General features: G+C 44.0%; 1 protein-coding gene and 1 long non-coding RNA gene across 2 annotated transcripts in view; both read right to left on the bottom strand.

The window, feature by feature from the left end:
- Positions 1 to 328: 328 nt before the first annotated feature.
- LOC143933790 (uncharacterized) overlaps positions 329 to 20,612 on the bottom strand; it is a 283,408-nt gene continuing 263,124 nt past the window's right edge. The window contains exon 2 of the long non-coding RNA XR_013263150.1: positions 329 to 787. This is a non-coding gene — a long non-coding RNA (uncharacterized LOC143933790). The remainder of the gene's footprint in view (positions 788 to 20,612) is intronic.
- Positions 1,192 to 19,571, bottom strand: DPAGT1 (dolichyl-phosphate N-acetylglucosaminephosphotransferase 1). Its single transcript, XM_077456822.1, has 9 exons — positions 19,338 to 19,571; positions 15,062 to 15,182; positions 12,732 to 12,945; positions 9,900 to 10,046; positions 9,462 to 9,546; positions 6,070 to 6,258; positions 5,869 to 5,956; positions 4,649 to 4,801; positions 1,192 to 1,681 (listed from the first exon to the last, which is right to left on the bottom strand). The coding sequence occupies exons 1-9, from the start codon at positions 19,481 to 19,483 to the stop codon at positions 1,616 to 1,618; spliced, it is 1,209 nt and encodes a 402-aa protein (XP_077312948.1). The 5' UTR covers positions 19,484 to 19,571; the 3' UTR covers positions 1,192 to 1,615.

Here is a 20,612-nt window from a genome sequence, read left to right as displayed (position 1 = left end):
AAGAAGGAAGGAAGAAGAATCTTTAGCTCACCAGACACTGTGGTTGATTAAAGTTGTCATTAAGCATAAAATCTAATCAATTTCCATTCCAAAGAGGATATATCTGTGTACCTTCTCCACACAAAGGGGGAAGGGGATACTAAAGCAGACAGATGTACATTTAGGGTGGCTTTCCTCTGCACCAGACCCAAGATTCCCAAAATGGGTCCAGGACAAGAAAGTATATACTCTTTTTACAAGAGCAGTTTGGTTTTATATATTTTTATTTCAACAACAGATTTTTAAGACCGTATCAGTGATAAAACATAATTTTCTGATATTGATAAGATTTGTCTTTTTTTTTTTATAATATGATATCAGATTACAGATTAACGAATGCCAATTCCAGAATTCATGAAGGAAGTCACATCTCACAAGACAATGTTTCTGCACAGTTCTGGATCACCAAGACTGCACCAAAATGGCCAACTCTGATGCAAGGTCGACAAAAAGTGTTGGAGATAGAAAGGATTGTCATTGATGCTTTTCACTCAGGCTCCTAGGCCCAAAAAAATGTGCGCTGAAAACTACCACCACCAGGCTCCCTTTGATGAAAAACAAATATATTATAAATGTTCTGATTTCGGCTCCAACACAGGAGAGGGTGGACGAGATGGCAAATTTCCAATATTAAGCGCTAATGATAATTAGTGATACCCTGCTCTCAGAACAGCTACAAAACACCAAACTATGAATGAACTCATAGTAGGTTGAGACCGTGTAGATCAGGGATATGCAATTAGCGGACCTCCAGCTGTTGCAGAACTACAATTCCCATGAGGCATAGCAAGACTGACAGCCACAAGCATGACACCCAGAGGCAGAGGCATGATGATGGGACTTGTAGTTTTGCAACAACTGGAGGTCCGCTAATTGCATATCCCTGGTGTAGATGAATGCTGCACCTAGTAACCAGGAAGAAGAGTCTTTAGTTTATAAAAGAAAATGAAGACTGTAAAAATGTGGTCTACACTCCAGAACGTCTCATTAAAAAAAAAAGTATTTATTTTAAATAGATCACATCTACAGTATTTTCCAAATATATACAGGCTATGCTTCCTGCTTAGAAGTGCAGCATAACAGTGGTTTGTTTCCATAAATATATATATATATAGCGCAACGTATGCAAAGAAACAGAATCAGCTTAAATAATGATTTTTAAAAAATATATTAAAATATGCGCTCATGTAACATACAATAGGTTCCTATAATGATAGATGAACCTATACCAGACCAGCATGTAAAACAAAACAATGTAAAAAAAAAAAAATTAAAAGTTTGCATATTTCTTCAGAAATAAACTTAATTTTCTTCCTTCAGTACAGATGGATCTCAGCAGCAGTACCCCTTCCAATCACTGATCGTCTTAAAAGTTTCACACTTTAGAGCAACAGTACAGAAACAGGCAAGTCCCAGTTCATAACATTTGCAGTTTTGGACGTTTCTCAGACATGCATGCTCTTATTACACCATTATCAGTGATGAACTTGTGTCAGCAAGTTAATCAGAATGGCGTTTCTCAGGGTGGTTAAAACACTTCACAGCAAAACCAGTAAAATTCAGTGCATGGTGAATGTCAGACATCATAGAAAAGGCGAACCAACTGATATCGGATTAGAAAGGCACAACAACTTCCTAGGACCTAAAAGAGAAAGAAAAAGGTAGAACGTTATTTTCAAAAGGTATTATGTAATGAAGTGAAAAAGCCAATTCTAAAATATCATACAGACTGCAGCAATCGAGGAGATCACATTCTCCCTATGTAAAACTTGAGCTTGGTGCTAGAAGACCCTCATTTGACTTAGATCAGAGAGATTACAAAAAAGGACATTTAGATATGGCAAAGTCAGAAGTGAGTCGGATTAAGAACAGGGTATACAGAATTCTGAAGTTGCAAAAAAAAAAAAGTTAACATTTTACAGGCCACACTCTCTAAATACGGGGATAACACTCAGATCTTTGATTTGCATGACCGAGAGCTTCATTCATTTAGTTGCTACTACAAATTGAAATATGAAATAAAGAGCTCTACATATAACATAACTGTTTGTTAAACACTGCTCTTTTAAGAACACCAATTATAAATCCTACAAAGGGATGGGTTTCCTGCCAAATCCGTCGCCAACCTAGCTGTAGGATGAGACAATGTTCAGCACTGGTGTTATAAACCACCAGGGCCAGTATCAAGTTTTTATAATTCTTTTATATATTAAAGCGGAGGTCCGCCCACTGCTGCAAAAATTAAAAGCCAGCAGCTGCACATACTGCAGCTGCTGACTTTTAATAAATCGGACACTTACCTGTCCTGGAGTCCAGCGATGTCGGCACCGCAGCTCATGTTTCCATCAGCTGTCAGGTTCTGCCGCTTCCATTGTGAGTAAGGAAACCCAGCAGTGTAGCCTTTCGCTGGGAACCCTACTGCGCATGCGCGTGGCTCTGCTCCTCTCCTCTACTGGCCCGGTGACAGGGGGGAGGAGGGAGCCCCAGCTGTGACGTCAATACCCGCAGCTAAGGCTCCCAGAAGTAGGGAAAGCATACCTGTGAAAGACAGGTATTGCTGTCCTCCCCAAAAGGTGCCAAATGTGGGGGGGGGGGGTTTGTACAATGAGCAGAAGTTCCATTTTTGGGTGGAACTCCGCTTTAAAATGTAAAGTAGTCCTACTCCGTAATAAAATTTCATTCTAGGTATGCCACTTTCCTGATACAGTTTTCCCTCCTCTGGGTAGAGGGGCACAAAAATCTGAGGACAGAAGTTTTTCTATACCTTTGATTGAAGGACTAATATGGCTATAGAGCAGTCCTACCTTACATTGTGATAACAGTAAACCTTTTTGCTGTCAGACCACATTTTTTAGCGCCACACTGCCTTTTTCTGTAGGCTAAGTATGCACCTTATACACAGCCTCCCTATACTTTCTTACTACAGCTTTTCCTAAACAGTTAGGGCTCATGCACCCTTGCAGCAGGGGCTGTAAAAAAATAAAAATAAAAATGAGGTTGAGCTGTGGCTTTATCATCCTCCAAAAACATAGCAAAGCAGCTCGACAGGGTCGTACACATGCTGTGGCCACTATGCTTAGCAGCTGTGGTAAAAAAATAAAATAAAAATTATGATACCCCTTTGTAGCATTCGTGGAAAGAATGGCTGAAAAATTTCAACCCATTCAAGTGAACTGCTGAAAAAGTAAAACAAGCCTTTAAGGCATTCTTAATGCAGGGGACCATCTCTTTAAGCCAAAAAATATAAAAACAGGCAATGTTATGACCATAGGCATGCGCACCATAGGTGTGCCTGGGCACATTCTAATCACCTAGTGTGCATTAGCATGATCGCTCTGTGTGCCAGCGGGAGATCAATGTGCCAGGGCCATAAATATGTAAACATACACACGTTTGAGCTTTGGGGTGCACAACCTAATTCAATGGGCTGCATGGACATATTCCAGTTGAGTGAGCAATGTAGTCTTTAGCCTATTAGGCTTTTTATTAGAGAGCTTACAAATGTTTAACAATGTGCTAGGGTTTTAAACATATTTTAATCCAATTGCTTATTATTACACACTAATCTACAACAGCTGCAATCCCATGGCAGGTAAAAGACTTTCCATATGCGTATTTGGATTTTTACTTAGAGTTCAGTTACTGCACTCCAGCCTTACCTTCCTTCTTGCACAGTTGTAAAGGGCTCCTGTTCTCTACTGAAACTGCTCACATGTAGCTTTTCAGTGTGCAATAGAAGCTGCAGTCAGTCAAGGCAGTCTCATTTTCTAGCATCTAGGACTAGGTCTTTCCTCCCCATGTGAAATGACCCTGGCCAGCCCCTTTCATTCAATGAATTTAAGTTCTTTTAATCATGGATGCTTATCACATAAGGCCATCACCTAGGGAAAGCATCCAGCTATCTGATATTTGCATAAATGCTTTCAAGAGTTAGTCCATTGTTTTCTTTAGGGCTGAAGGCTCTTAGGAGGATTGTGGAGCAAGGTGCTGCGATTTTGTCAGGAAGCTATGTACATCACTCTACCAGCCTCTTCCACCAGCCATTCATCTTTCTGCATTGCTTAGAGAATTACGAATGACACCAGTGTGTCTAAAGTTATGTAATGAAAATGAGAAGATTTCAAAAGTCAGCCTTGCCTACTGCATTGCAACACCAGAGTAATGAAGAGAACTGTTGAAATATCTCATGTGACATCGCATTCAAAGTTCTAAAAAAAAGAAAAGGTAAATTGTGCAATGCACGAGTGCTGGCGCATCAGCATTGTTCCTCTTAATGCACAACAGTGGTCTTGAGCTCAGTGCAGCTTGTTGTTGTGAAAGGGCTCTTACATTGGAGCCCTATAGGAAAAGTATGCAACATATTGTTATGGCACATAATGACTTTTAAAGTCAGGTTTTTGAAATTTAGAATATCTGTTATGTTAATTATATTTGAAAGCTTCTCATGTCCCATATGTAGTCCAGGGGTATTACAGGATCAGAATATTTCACACTGAACTGACATAGTTCAGTGAAAAACGTGCTTTCCGAGATATACCAAGAACTGCCATCAAGGGAGATGTGTAACGTTTGAGCTGAGGAGCACTGCTATAAGTTTTGTATGCATTACCTGAATAAAGAGTAAAATTATCGTCAGGCTCTTCTCAGAAGTTGGTCCAATCAGTTTCAGCACAAAGTTTATTAGGGTCATGTTATTTATTTCCATAAATTCCTCATCACTTTTATATCGTTTGACATCAATCACACGAAGAGCTTCAGCAACCTAAATAGTGATATACCAGAACAGAAAAAAAAATAAATAAAAAAGAAGAAAAGATTTTTCTTAAAAAAATAAAAAAAATAAAATAAACAAAATGGCAAACCTCATTTCAAATAATCCCTGATATTTTTACTTAAAGGTGATCTTGCATGACTCCTTTGCACCCAGTTGGGGGACCAGCACCTTGGAGAGAGTGCAGGCCTATATAGAAAGAGTGGGAGGTGAAGCTGTCTGTAATCTTTGGGGGTACTCAGGAAGTCGGCTAGGCTACTGAAAACGTATACACAGTGGAGAATGGATAAGCATAGATGTCAGTAAACCTTCCTTATAGACTTCGTGTTACAGAGCCTAGGGTTTTTTTTTTTTTTTTATATATATTTCAAGGCTTCCATTTCTTCTTACAATATTCTTCTCAAATATAAATAATCAATCCTAAAATCACAAAACCTATGTAGATTATTATTTAATGTTAATACTGCAGTGCAGCTATTCTCATTAGAACACTGGATATTTTCCCAGGTGGCCATAATGAAGGCTAACTGGAGAAGTTATTATTAAAAGCATTTGTCAGAATATACAAGCTGCAACTGCTGAATTCTCTCTGAAAAAGCTAGTTACTTGAGCCATGTCTCACATCAGTATGGCATTGAAATTGCACTACTTCAGTATGATTTCAAAGCCGCAGATCAGTGCAATTTGCACCTCCGATTTCATCACAGCTTGAAACTTCGTTTGACAGAAGTCTAAGCAAGTCACAATGAAATCGGAAAAAGGTAATGCAGGAACCTTTTTTTTTTTTAAAGCCGATGCAACATTAGAAGCAATTTGAAAGGTTCCATTGGTGTCAATGGGGTTCGACTTGTCATATGATTTGGAACTATCAAGTTGCATGACAAATCGCACCGGTGTGAATGAGGGCTGAAAATCTATGAATTTAAAAGTCAGAGAAACAAACCTAGAAAAACAAAACAATGAAGCCAATAAAGCAATTTATAAACTGCATAGTCATACTAAAATATTAAGAAATGGCCTGGATAGATAGGTTATAGAATTCATGAATTTTAATTCACCTTTACAACTAATGCTCCAATTGCTGATAGATCTTTTGATTTGAATTTGGAGTAACTCATAGTCAGCTTTCCTGTACGAGGATCAAACCTGCAAACAAATGAACAGGCCAGTTAGTGCCAATTTGTGATAAGCATTATTAGAACAATGGAATGTTTTCTTTGTCCAGACACATGAAATCACATCAGAATTAATGCAATTACCTTGGAAGCCGATGCCGTGGACATGGGATTATGTGCAGCAACTGTGGCAGAGAATAGAGGAAATTTAGGACTTGTGGAATGAAGAAAAGCAGCATAGTTTTACTGAAGTGCCCAACAATGCCAACAACAGCAAAGGTCATACCAGCAAAATAACAAAAAGTATCACCAACAAAAACCCTGGAAGGATACCTATGACAAAGAACAAAAGAAAATGTATTTAGAAAATGAGCAATTGAGAGAACAGATTCTAAAGAAATCATAAAGCGTTTTTTTTTTTTTGTTAAAAGGGATCCTGTTCCTTTAAAGCATTTTATACAGCACAGTGCTTGTGCTGTGTCATTTAGCCCTCTGTAATACCTGGCTGATCCTACCTGGCTATGCCCTCCCCTTTGTAAACTGACTACAAAGGGGAGGGCACTGTGGTCAGTTTAGGTACCTCCGTTATCCACAGCCCTCCTGTCTCCTCTGTGCTCTCTCCCCCCTCCCTAAAAAAAAAAAGCCTGCTATACCTCATTTTACAGCTCTTCTCAGCGATCACATGATCGTCTGACTCTCGACCCTCCTCTCCGAAGTGACATCAGTGGGAGACATATCGGCCCCGCCCACTGCATCTGTCAGATGTGGAGAGGAGAAAGCCAGCCGATCACTGACTAGAGCTGTGAAATTAGGTATAGCAGGCTTTTTTTTATTTATTTATTATATAAATCACTCACACAGGATTAGAACGCAGAGGGGATGGTAAGAAGATGTGAAAGTGGCTTAACAACCACTTTAACTCTCCCAAATTAGCAAGAGATTTTATGTCAATATGTAAAAGACAACCTGTGGCTGTTACAACAGAAAACATCTGCCTGCATGTTATGACACAGCAAGTTTTGCAGCAAAGCACCCCAATTACCTTAAACGCAGAGGGGGCAATGCAAGAGATCGTTATCAATGTGTAATCAGCCCCATTCTGCTCACTTGCAACTTCCCAACGCCCACCACACTCTGTAGCCAACTGGGAAGTAAACAGAGCAAATATGGGTTTATTATATTTCAGTTGGTAAGTAGCCTTCTTCACCCCTAATCTTCATACAGTGCCTGGGGCTTCCTAATGAGAAAAAGGCTTCCAATCCACTGTGATTCAAAGTATGGACATCTATGGGCAACTTTCATATCGAACACTTTTTGTACAACTTGTCAATTTAAGGTAATTAGAGTGATATACAGCACATCTGTGCAAGCAGACACTGGGAGGTGACTGAGCTACTTTATCACGCAACAAGCAGTTGCCTATGGTGGTTACTGTCTTTCAAAAAATGTACAATATTTTAGATATACAATACTGTGCAAAAGTTTTAGGCAGGTGTGTAAAAAAATGGTGTAAATTAAGAATGCTTTCAGACATAGGAGTGTTAAAAGTTTATTTTTATCAATTGACAAAATGGAAATTAAACGAACAGAAGAGAAATCCAAATAAAAATATGTAGTGTGACCACCCTTTGCCTTCAAAAGGGCATCAGTTCTAGGTAAACCTGCACACTTGGAGAACATATTGAAGAACTAATCACAGATCCTCTGTGGATATAGGCTGACTCAAATCCTTCTGTCTCTTTATGTAATCCTAGACAGACTTGACGATGTTGAGATCAGGGCTCTGTGGAGGCCAAACCATCACTTCCAGAATTTCTTGTTCTTTACACTGAAGATAGTTCTTAAAGTGATACTAAAAAGTCTTGTTTTCTTTTAGTTTCAAAATAACAAACATGTTATACTTACCTGCTCTGTGCAGTGGTTTTGCAGAGCAGCCCGGCTCCTCCTTTTCTCTGGGCCCTCTTCAGCGGGCTCCTGGCCCCTCCCTCCTGCCAAGTGCCCCCACAGAAAGCAGCTTGCTATGGGGGCACCTGAGCCAAGCCGCAGCACTGTGTCTCCATTAAGACACGGAGCCGTGGCATGACCCTGTCTCCTCTCTCTCTTCATTGGCTCACTGACATTGACAGCAGCGGGAGCCACTGGCACTTCGCTGCTGTTTCAGTCAATGAGGAGGGAGAGTCCCGAACAGCTGAGTCTCTCGTGCAACATCTCTGGATCGAGATGGGGCTCAGGTAAGTATTAGGGGGGCTGCTGCACATTAGAAGGCTTTTTATCAATGCACAGAATGCATTAAGATTTAAAGAAAAAAAAAACCTTCTGCCTTTACAACCACTTTATGAGATTGGCTGTACGTTTAGGGTCGCTGTCCTGCTGCTGATTAAATTCAGGACCAATCGCACGCCTCCCTTATGGTATGGCATGATGGATAAGTATCTGCCTGTATTTCTCCATCACCTCCACCATGCTTCACTGTTACCCACAAACACTCATTGTACAGCTCCCCAGCCTTCTTGCTACAGCCAAATATTTCAAATTTTGATTCATCAGTCCAGAGCACCTACTGTAATTTTTGTGCACCTCAATTCCATTTGAGTCTTAGCCTTGATGCCAAATTGAAGGTATGGCTTTTTGGCCACAACTCTTGCAAGAAGACCACTTCTGGCTAGACTCCTCTGGACAGTAGATGGGTGTACATGAGTCCCACTGGTGTCCACCAGTTGTGTGCTGACGGCACTGCTGGACATCTTTCAATGTCAAAGGAAAGTAGGCATGTGTCCTTCGTTTGCTGCATTAAAATTCTTTTGATGACCACTTCAGTCTATGGTCCTCAATGTTGCCCGATCAATGGTATCCTTAATGCTGAGAAATACAGGCAGATACTTTTTCATCATGCCATACCAACAGGGAGGAGTGCGATTGGCCCCAAATTTATTCTGCAGTAGGTAGGACAATGACCCAAAACATAATGCCAATGTCGTTAAGAACTAACTTCAGTGTAAAGAAGAACAAGGAGTCCTGAAAGCGATGGTTTGGCCCTCAAAGAGTCCTGATCTCAACATCATTGAGTCTGTCTGGGATTACATAAAGAGACAGAAGGATTTGAGGCAGCCTACATCCACAAAAGATCTGTGGTTAGTTTTCCAAGATGTTTGGAATAACCTACCTGCTGAGTTCCTTCAAAAACGGTGTGCACAAGCACTGTGTGCACTTAAAAGAATTGATGCTGGTTTGAAACTAAAGGGTAGTCACACCAAATATTGATTTGATTTAGGTTTTTGTTCTGTTCACGCTGTATTTTGTAAATTGATGAATATTTATTTTTAAGAAGTATGCTTACTTTATAGCACTTCTTCACACCTGACTAAAACTTTTGTACAGTACTGTATGGGTGCAAACCACAACAAGACTGCAAAAACCTTGCCTATGAAAAAAAAATGTAACTAAAGTAATCAAACCCAAGCCCATTAGAGCACATGTGATAAAACACTATTCTTGATATGCATGATATGCAGTGCAATTTCAGAATTAAATCTCACCAGTTATGGTACAGTAATCCCAGGGTGGTGAAGAAAAATGGAATAAGAAAGTAAAGTGAAAAGAGATGATCGTCATGACAGTCACCTATTAGAAAAACAAAAATATCAAATTATCTGTAAGGAATAGGAAACATTTAAGCCTGCAAAAATCACTCCAATAACAAAAAAAAAAAAATTATTATATATTTTTTTTTTTTTTTTTTATAATAAATGGATATCATCTATCTATATCTCAAATATGGGGGATTAAATGCTGCTCGTGTCTCAAATGTTATATTTAGAAACAACGTTATTGATTCGTTTTTAGATCATTGAAAAAGAACATGTTAGATACATTTAAACACCAAGCAAAAATAAAATAAATTCATCCTTTAAGCAGCAACAGGGAACAAGTTCATGCAGATATACATTTGATATTCACAAACACCACTGACTCACCACTGAGCTCTGCAATGTTAAACACAATGATAGAACCAGCTAGAATTAAAGATTGGCCAGCTTCAAGACCATTGATTCCTGCCAGAATGTTGATTGCATTGGTACAGAAGACAGCTAGCATACCCATATAAACATAGTAAAGAATCCCTGTAGGAAAAAACAAAATCAAGATTTAAATGTCAAAATCAAACCTAAATCATTTTATTAAATGACACAACATGCTACAGCCCCACACTAAAAATATAACTGTACTCTAAAATAATTTGCTCTATCCAGTTCCAAGTTGCCATCATATAACATGAGGTCAGGCAGGAGAGTATGCTGGCAGATCAACTTCATATACATGCATATTCTTGTGGCTAAGGCACACTCCAGGAGCCATGCTACATCAACACGTTTCATTCCAGACCAGAACTTCCTCAGGATCCTAGATAAGTATGCATGTAAAGCTGGTCTGTCTGCATACTCTCCCACCCAATCTTTTATCTGATGGATCATGGAGCAGGTTCAACTTAGGAGAGAAGAGTGATCTTTATCTATGCAATGAGATGCACGGCTAAAAACATCCAGCGTGGAACATTTAATTGTGCTTAAAACTCAGTTGTGTGATGTGGAAACCCCACAAATCCACTGCTGGTGGCATTGCAGCCGACTTGCAGGGCAGTTCACACTGCCATAGGCAAACTGCTGGGAGTGTCAATACAATGTTAATGACACCCCCCTTTCAGCTCGCATATCGCACTGCGAACAGACAGTGCAGACATGAATCAGATCGCATTCTGGTGCGGACCAAAAACAGGGTCCTGTGCGAGTTTGGTCAGAATGCAATGCGATATCTGCTATACTATCTGTATGGCTGAAATTACATTGCACAGACATCGCATGTGATTTGCACTGCAGTGCGAATCACATGTGATCTCATAGAGCGCAAAAGTGTGAACCGGGACTAAATTATTCAATTTTAATTGGAAATTGATTGACACAGAGGAGTGACAGCACACAATGATGCACGATTATTATTAGCATATACAGCGGGTAAAATAAGTATTGAACACGTCACCATTTTTCTAGGTAAATAGATTTCTAAAAGGTGCTATTGACATGACATTTTCACCACGTCGGTAAACACCCATACAATCCATACATACAAAGAAATCAAAAGCAAATTTCAGAAATGAAGTTGTGTAATAAAATGGAATGACACAGGGAAAAGGGTATTGAATACATGAAGAAAGGGAAGTGCAAAAAGGCATGGAAAGCCAGGACACCAACTGAAATCTATCAGCAATTAGCAATCCTGCCCCTTGTCAGTGCAAATTAATATCAGCTGGTTCAGTCTCAACTGGTGGCCTATAAAAAGGTGTCTCATTACCAAGGTGTCACACACAAAACATTTCATGATGGGTAAAAGTAAAGAGTTCTCTCAAGTCCTTTGCAACTTTATTGTTGCAAAACATACTGATAACATTAGTTACAGAAGGATTTCTAAACTTCTGAATGTTCCAGTGAACACTGTTTGGGAGATAATCCGGAACTGGAAAGAACATAAATTTCACCATAAACCAGCCACAACTAGGTGCTCTCCATTTATGATAGAAGAGTTGTCCAAGAAACACTTGGAGAGCTTCAGAAAGACCAGGAATTAGCAGGTACAATTGTTTCAAAGAAACCAATAGGTATTGCACTTAACCATCATGGGCTGTACTTATTTTACCCGCTGTTTACTTGAAGGAATTGATTAATCTTGTGCGCATTCCTGGTTTCTCTGAAGTGGGTTCATTACTGTTTGTCTGCAAGGGTGGAAGGCACTTCATCTATCAGAAATCTCTGCCGCTTGTGTAAATCTAATCTCCAAGTTGGAATTGGCCATTTCATATCGTTACATTGTATCAGTTGGAATACGGAAACATCTTTCACTATGAATGATACAGTAAATAGAGCATCAGCTTTTTACAGGCACATGAAGATTCTGTGTGCCAGAATACAGATGAAGTGCTGTGTTTCTAGAGGACAAGTGGTGGAAGAACATTCAATTCCCCTCTATTTTAGTCATTTTGTTGTTTAGGATCTTAGGTTGTCTTCCATCACAAGTCGTGCTGCTGCACAGCCCCTAGGGGGCACGAGTAGAAGGACGTCATATGGTGTCCTCCTGGAATAATTGTACTCCTGCCCGGCTGTAATATTATAATAGGCTGGGCAGGAGGTGGTGATTAATAAAGTGTATTCGTTAAATGAGTGCATTTATTAGTCCACTGCGTTATTCTTATTTGTGGGTTTACTACATATGGTATGCTTGGGGTAACAAATCCCACTATCGTTGGCGGCAGCTTTGGGGGAGTGGCAAATGCAGTATTATTTTTTTTTTAAACCTGTTCCCGACCAGATGCCGCAGTTTCACTGTGGCAGAATGGCATGGGCAGGCAAATCGACGTTATGTTACGTCGCTTCCTTGGACGGCCACTAGGGGCACTCGCCGGGCAGTCTTGATGACCGCCGGGCTCCCGCGATTGCTCGTGACATGGCGAGATCCCGGTTCTCTGAGGGGAGAAGTGACAGATTGTCTGTTCATACAAAGTATGAACAGCAATCTGTCATCTCCCTTTCAGTTAGAATACACTTGAGGGAACACAATTAACCCCTTGATCACCCCCTAGCGTTTACCCCTTCACTAGTGCAACATTATAATTTTAATTAGCTTTAAATCTAATAATTGGATGTTAGAACACTGTCAGGATCAGTACACTGTCCTATTTTGGTGCCGAGTCTATGAATGCCATTTCTTGTATTGCCACAACACTACTAAAAACTATAAAAAGTATAAAGCCAACTCACCGAGATCCACATGAAGCCCCAGAAGAGGTCTGAATGGCTTGGGTACTACAATGGTAGTATTGCCAAACGTGATAAAGTACACCATGAGAAGTGGCAGCGAGGCTGCAGTGGGCAGCAGCAATTTGTGTCGCCAGCGCAAGTTCAAGACATCATCCGCAAAACCCAGAAAGATCATACAGCAAATGGCAAGTAATGAGCCAATAAGAGCAACAAACTAGAAGTAAAACATTGAAATAGGAAAAGTGAGACGCAAAAGTAAAATAAAATCTTAATATACAAAACTCACATTAAAGGCTATTATAGTGTCTCTGTATTGGGGGTGGTGGGGGTGCAGCAATGTTCTCATACAGAGCAGAGGTCCATCTCTACAGCTCAAAAAATGTCAGCATGTCATACTCAGTGTTACCAACCGTAGGTATTTTTACTGGCAGCCAGTAAAAAATGGGCACTTTTCTCCTGCCAGTAAAAGGAAGTCGGTTAAAAAAATAAATAAATAAATTATATATATATATATATATATATATATATATATATATATATATATATATATATATATATATATATATATATATATATATATATATATATATATATATATATATACCGTGTTTCCCCGAAAGTAAGACAGTGTCTTACTTTCTTTTTATCCCCAAAAGCCCCACTATGTCTTACTTTCGGGGTATGTCTTATATTGGAAAAAAATTGTCGAATTTTTTGTTTTAACCATAAAATTAACATTTATTAACAACCTGAACAGTATTGTATTCACCACAAAACAGTTTTATAAAAGGAAGTGCCAAGAATATCTTGTTACAACATTGCATAACATGTAAAACAATGAAAAATGGTAAGAACGAACAGTGGAATACTGGAAGATAAAACAGATTTATGTGTGATACAGTACCACCTGCTGTATTTAATCCAGTGTGACACCTGCTGATACCCACTGGGTTACATACAGCAGATGATACCCCAGTATGCCAGTGTGTATGTTTTACTGATGTATGATTAATACTGTGTGCATTACCGTATTTTAAGCAGGAGGCGGCAGTGACAAGTGCAGGGGACGGCGCGGTGACGTATGGAGAGGGGGACGGCTCAGGCGTGGGCAGGAGGCGGCGCTCATTAAGATCAGAGGGAAATGGCAGACACGGCGACGTATGGAGAGGGGGACGGTGCGGACGTGGGCAGGAGGCGGCACGCAGCTAGATGAGAGGGAGGCGTGTACCCCCGTGTTTCCCCGAAAGTAAGACATATGTCTTAATTTCGGGGTATGGCTTATATTAGCCGACCCCTCTGAAACTCCCGATATGTCTTACAATCGGGGGTGTCTTACTATCGGGGAAACAGGGTATATATATATATATATATATATATATATATATATATATATATATATAGCTGTGATGCTTCGCTTCCGAGACCATCCAAGTGCCTACTAGTGTGTTAGGGCGGTACCAGCAGGTGGCGGGTCTGGCAGGGGTGGTGCCTAAGCGCGTCATGTGATGTCATGGTGCAAGGGAGCCGAGTGGATCGGCCAGAGCCTCATGTGCAGGTCTGCAGGACGGGAGCAAGGCAAGCCGGGAGTGGGACTGTCAGTCCTGTATGGACTGGATGGGGACTGAAGAGACCACCTGGCATGGATAGATCCTGTCACTGTGACTCAGGAGGGGACGTGTTGGCGATCTGTGCTGCTGCTCAATTTCATGTGTGTGTGCCTGTCCATTCTAATTTTCTGCCCTCCTGAGCCCTATCACTGAGCCACTTACTTACAAAATTGAAAAGAAAATAAGAAATATGCTTTTTGCTTTAATATCTACCTAAAAATCACATTGCTAATTGCATATTGTACTTGTTTGTAGCCTAAATTCTGAAAATTGCACTAAAAACTGTAATTTTGTAACTTTTGGAAATGCCAGTAAAAACTTGGCTGTGTGTTTCAATCTGGTAGGTTGGCAACACTGGTCAGACTATAGTAAGGCTTTTATAAATGCATGTTTTTCTGCACCCTCAGGTTATACAAGTTATGTTACATCTAACTTTGATTGACCTTTAGGTGATTAACAGCTCAAGCAGACCCACACATACAGGCTGATTCAATAAAGCATTACAATGCGTAGTTACATACATAGTTGGTGAGGTTGAAATAAGACAAGTCCAACCTGGCTGACTGTAAACAAACTCTAATTTGCTGTGAGCACTGAGAATTAATTCTGATTGGTTGCTTTGCACCATCAATCCCCTTTAACATACAGAGTAGTTTGTAGTAAAGTTTAATAGTCGATAAGATCTATTGGAAAGAGGAGTACAAGGTAGAACAAAACCATTACCTCATGGTGTGGGAATTCTCTACACTGTTCTTCAATGAAACAGTTCAAGAAAGGAACAGGAATGAAGAAGAAAAGGATCAGCAGAAACACTGCGCCGCTAATCACACCTTGAGACTCCGGGCTGTAGAAACATAAAACATACACACTTGTTTATTGCAGAGAATACAAAACAAATGAAAAATCTTAAACTATCATTAAACCCCAAAAAAGTAACATGTGAATGTTGTAGGCCCGTGTTCAGGTTTTAGGATTCGTTTCATCCTCGGTCACCAAAGGGTTATATACCAGGAGAGTGCAATACTATCTGTAAGAGGTTCTAGCCATTTAGTACAATGTTTAAAGTGCTGACACCTCCATGTATCTCCTATCAGCCTACTAAGAGATGTACTGTGCCGGTGATGTGTTGAATACTGTCCCCCGTGGGATAGTGTCCGCCCCGTACCTGTGCCGGTGATGTGTTGAATACTGTCCCCCGTGGGATAGTGTCCGCCCCGTACCTGTGCCGGTGATGTGTTGAATACTGTCCCCGTGGGATAGTGTCCGCCCCGTACCTGTGCCGGTGATGTGTTGAATACTGTCCCCCGTGGGATAGTGTCCGCACCGTACCTGTGCCGGTGATGTGTTGAATACTGTCCCCGTGGGATAGTGTCCGCCCCGTACTGTGCCGGTGATGTGTTGAATACTGTCCCCCGTGGGATAGTGTCCGCCCCGTACCTGTGCCGGTGATGTGTTGAATACTGTCCCCCGTGGGATAGTGTCCGCCCCGTACCTGTGCCGGTGATGTGTTGAATACTGTCCCCGTGGGATAGTGTCCGCCCCGTACCTGTGCCGGTGATGTGTTGAATACTGTCCCCCGTGGGATAGTGTCCGCCCCGTACCTGTGCCGGTGATGTGTTGAATACTGTCCCCGTGGGATATTGTCCGCCCCGTACTGTGCCGGTGATGTGTTGAATACTGTCCCCCGTGGGATAGTGTCCGCCCCGTACCTGTGCCGGTGATGTGTTGAATACTGTCCCCCGTGGGATAGTGTCCGCCCCGTACCTGTGCCGGTGATGTGTTGAATACTGTCCCCCGTGGGATAGTGTCCGCCCCGCAATGTGCCGGTGATGTGTTGAATACTGTCCCCGTGGGATAGTGTCCGCCCCGCAATATGCCGGTGATGTGTTGAATACTGTCCACCGTGGGATAGTGTCTGCCTCGTACTGTGCCGGTGGTGTGTTGAATACTGTCCCCCATGGGATAGTGTCCGCCCGCAATGTGCCGGTGATGTGTTGAATACTGTCCCCCATGGGATAGTGTCCGCCCCGCAATGTGCCGGTGATGTGTTGAATACTGTCCCCCGTGGGATAGTGTCCGCCCCGCAATGTGCCGGTGATGTATTGAATACTGTCCCCCGTGGGATAGTGTCCGCCCCGCAATGTGCCGGTGGTGTGTTGAATACTGTCCCCCATGGGATAGTGTCTGCCCCGCACTGTGCCGGTGGTGTGTTGAATACTGTCCCCCGTGGGATAGTGTCCGCCCCGTACTGTGCCGGTGATGTTTTGAATACTGTCCCCCGTGGGATAGTGTCCGCCCCGTACCTGTGCCGGTGATGTGTTGAATACTGTCCCCGTGGGATAGTGTCCGCCCCGTACCTGTGCCGGTGATGTGTTGAATACTGTCCCCGTGGGATAGTGTCCGTCCCGTACCTGTGCCGGTGATGTGTTGAATACTGTCCCCGTGGGATAGTGTCCGCCCCGTACTGTGCCGGTGATGTGTTGAATACTGTCCCCCGTGGGATAGTGTCCGCCCCGTACCTGTGCCGGTGATGTGTTGAACACTGTCCCCCGTGGGATAGTGTCTGCCCCGTACTGTGCCGGTGATGTGTTGAATACTGTCCCCGTGGGATAGTGTCCGCCCCGTACTGTGCCGGTGATGTGTTGAATACTGTCCCCCGTGGGATAGTGTCCGCCCCGTACCTGTGCCGGTGATGTGTTGAACACTGTCCCCCGTGGGATAGTGTCTGCCCCGTACTGTGCCGATGATGTGTTGAATACTGTCGCCCGTGGGATAGTGTCCATCCCGTACCTGTGCCGGTGATGTGTTGAATACTGTCCCCGTGGGATAGTGTCCGCCCCGCAATGTGCCGGTGATGTGTTGAATACTGTCCCCCGTGGGATAGTGTCTGCCTCGTACTGTGCCGGTGGTGTGTTGAATACTGTCCCCCGTGGGATGGTGTCCGCCCCGCAATGTGCCGGTGATGTGTTGAATACTGTCCCCCGTGGGATAGTGTCCGCCCCGTACTGTGCCGGTGATGTGTTTAATACTGTCGCCCGTGGGATAGTGTCCGCCCCGCAATGTGCCGGTGATGTGTTGAATACTGTCCCCGTGGGATAGTGTCCGCCCCGCAATGTGCCGGTGATGTGTTGAATACTGTCCCCCGTGGGATAGTGTCTGCCTCGTACTGTGCCGGTGGTGTGTTGAATACTGTCCCCCGTGGGATGGTGTCCGCCCCGCAATGTGCCGGTGATGTGTTGAATACTGTCCCCCGTGGGATAGTGTCTGCCCCGTACTGTGCCGGTGATGTGTTGAATACTGTCCCCCGTGGGATAGTGTCCGCCCCGCAATGTGCCGGTGGTGTGTTGAATACTGTCCCCCGTGGGATAGTGTCTGCCTCGTACTGTGCCGGTGGTGTGTTGAATACTGTCCCCCGTGGGATAGTGTCTGCCCCGTACTGTGCCGGTGATGTGTTGAATACTGTCCCCCGTGGGATAGTGTCCGCCCCGCAATGTGCCGGTGGTGTGTTGAATACTGTCCCCCGTGGGATAGTGTCTGCCTCGTACTGTGCCGGTGGTGTGTTGAATACTGTCCCCCGTGGGATAGTGTCTGCCTCGTACTGTGCCGGTGGTGTGTTGAATACTGTCCCCCATGGGATAGTGTCCGCCCCGCACTGTGCCGGTGGTGTGTTGAATACTGTCCCCCGTGGGATAGTGTCCGCCCCGCAATGTGCCGGTGATGTGTTGAATACTGTCCCCCGTGGGATAGTGTCTGCCTCGTACTGTGCCGGTGGTGTGTTGAATACTGTCCCCCGTGGGATGGTGTCCGCCCCGCAATGTGCCGGTGATGTGTTGAATACTGTCCCCCGTGGGATAGTGTCCGCCCCGTACTGTGCCGGTGATGTGTTTAATACTGTCGCCCGTGGGATAGTGTCTGCCTCGTACTGTGCCGGTGGTGTGTTGAATACTGTCCCCCGTGGGATGGTGTCCGCCCCGCAATGTGCCGGTGATGTGTTGAATACTGTCCCCCGTGGGATAGTGTCTGCCCCGTACTGTGCCGGTGATGTGTTGAATACTGTCCCCCGTGGGATAGTGTCCGCCCCGCAATGTGCCGGTGGTGTGTTGAATACTGTCCCCCGTGGGATAGTGTCTGCCTCGTACTGTGCCGGTGGTGTGTTGAATACTGTCCCCCGTGGGATAGTGTCTGCCTCGTACTGTGCCGGTGGTGTGTTGAATACTGTCCCCCGTGGGATAGTGTCTGCCCCGTACTGTGCCGGTGATGTGTTGAATACTGTCCCCCGTGGGATAGTGTCTGCCCCGTACTGTGCCGGTGATGTGTTGAATACTGTCCCCCGTGGGATAGTGTCCGCCCCGCAATGTGCCGGTGGTGTGTTGAATACTGTGCCCCGTGGGATAGTGTCTGCCTCGTACTGTGCCGGTGGTGTGTTGAATACTGTCCCCCGTGGGATAGTGTCCACCCCGCAATGTGCCGGTGGTGTGTTGAATACTGTCCCCCGCGGGATAGTGTCCGCCCCGTACTGTGCCGGTGGTGTGTTGAATGCTGTCCCCCGTGGGATAGTGTCTGCCCCGTACTGTGCTTGTGCAGTACGGAAGACAAAGAGACGCCGAAAGTCTCCGAAGATGAATGGCACCTGAGTCCAGGTTCAAGCCCCACCATCCAAGTGGACATAGAGATAGAATAAAAAATTGGCGAGCGAAGCGAGGCCATGCCCAAAGCGAGGCCACGAGGGGCCGTCTAACTGCTACCGTATGTCCACTTGGATGGTGGGGTTTCAACCTGGACTCCGTGCGCAGGCGCTGTTCATCTTCGGAGACTTTCGGAGTCTCTTTGTCCTCCAAGCGCTGCGCCTGCACAGTACAGGGCAGACACTATCCGATGGGGGGACAGTTTTTGGCAGAACACCGGTCTATTAGTGGATCCAGTGCAGTGATGGGAGATCCCCATCCCTGGTATACTCGGTGCTGGCTGTCAGTGTACACAGGGGGTCTCATAGACTTACACCGGCTCTCTGCTGGATTTGTTCATGTCCACTCCATACAGCTTAGCAGAGATGAAGTGTTCCTTGAAGGCAGGGATGAGGGCGGCAGTGGCCAGTCCGCCCAGTACAGAGCCGGCCACATTGACAAGCAGCGGCACTATAGCCATGGTGAGAAGACAGAGTACACACACTTCTTCCTGCTCTCACTCTGCCCATACACATCATTCTCTTCCTACTTCCGCCCTCTTCTCAGCTTCCAGCACCGTACGTGCATACGTGTTCCTAGCCGAGTGTGCGTACATGACGATTACACGAAACCCCGACCTGCGTGCTCGTCCCCAGGCGCGTCCCCGTGTCCCTTATCCGCAGAACGCATGCGCTGTGTCCGGCTCTTTCCTGCTGTTGGCATTGCTAAGATGACATTTAAAGTGCCCCGGCCCTGAACACTCACTATGATCAGGGAGCAGCAGAGAGTCTGACTGCAGTTACACTTGTTTTTCCCCATTGCTGGACTTTGGGCTAGGTTCACATTACTGTGGGTGGGAAGGAGTGCAAACTGGAGCAGTGCTATTTAAAATGGACTTCTTTCCCTCCGCCATAGCTCCCAACCGTCCCTGATTTTTAGGGGCTGTCCCTGATTTGGAGCAATGTCCCTCATTTGTCACTTATTTTGGTCTGATCTATATAGATTTATATAAAATGCACTTTTTTAGCTATCAAAAATGTTTTCCAGTGCTAAACCTTTCATCTGATTTCTAAATTGCTGTATTTGTAAATTCCAAAAGCCAATTGTGGGTTTAACCAATCTTTTTTTTGTACAATTCTCCTTTAAGGGGTGTGGCCAGGGGCGTGTCCTATGCCTGCATATTTCTGCTGATAGGTTTCCCTCATTCCCATCTCAAAATGTTGGGAGGTATGCGCTCCTCGTTTCATCATTGAAATGAATAGTCGCCTTACACACAGGCCGCAATGGTCTGAACCAAGCAGCTTGTTCACATTGGCTCCACAGTGATAAGCTCAGGTGTGTTCAGATCCTAGTCCAAACCCACCCGAGGGATTCTGCCATCAGTCTGTCTCTGCACTGAGCCAATCATAAGCGTTTAAGGCATTCCACAACATATACAAGGGGCATGTATACGTGTGCCAGAAGGGCCGAGGCGGCCTCCTATGACTGGCAGTGACAGCTTCCTGGATGCTTCCTTCCCACTGGGTTCAGACGAGGATCCAAACACGCTTGAGCTCATCCCCAATGAGGCAATATGGACATATGTTCTATTGTTTTACTTCACACCAATG

This window comes from Lithobates pipiens, unplaced genomic scaffold (assembly GCF_037356315.1).
Source record: "Lithobates pipiens isolate NorthernLeopardFrog02 unplaced genomic scaffold, aLitPip1_a1.2 Scaffold_27, whole genome shotgun sequence".
Lineage (NCBI taxonomy): Eukaryota > Metazoa > Chordata > Amphibia > Anura > Ranidae > Lithobates > Lithobates pipiens.
This window is presented reverse-complemented; position numbering and strand designations above follow the sequence as displayed.

Bases quoted from the DNA above. Each gene is read 5' to 3' on its own strand.
- DPAGT1 (XM_077456822.1), bottom strand. From the start codon at position 19,483: ATGGCTATAGTGCCGCTGCTTGTCAATGTGGCCGGCTCTGTACTGGGC. The intron at 12,946-15,061 runs GTAATGGTTTTG...TTTTACTTCTAG, and splicing joins GAGAATTCCCACACCATGAG to TTTGTTGCTCTTATTGGCTC. The intron at 5,957-6,069 runs GTAATTGCATTA...ATTTGTTTGCAG, and splicing joins CCACGGCATCGGCTTCCAAG to GTTTGATCCTCGTACAGGAA.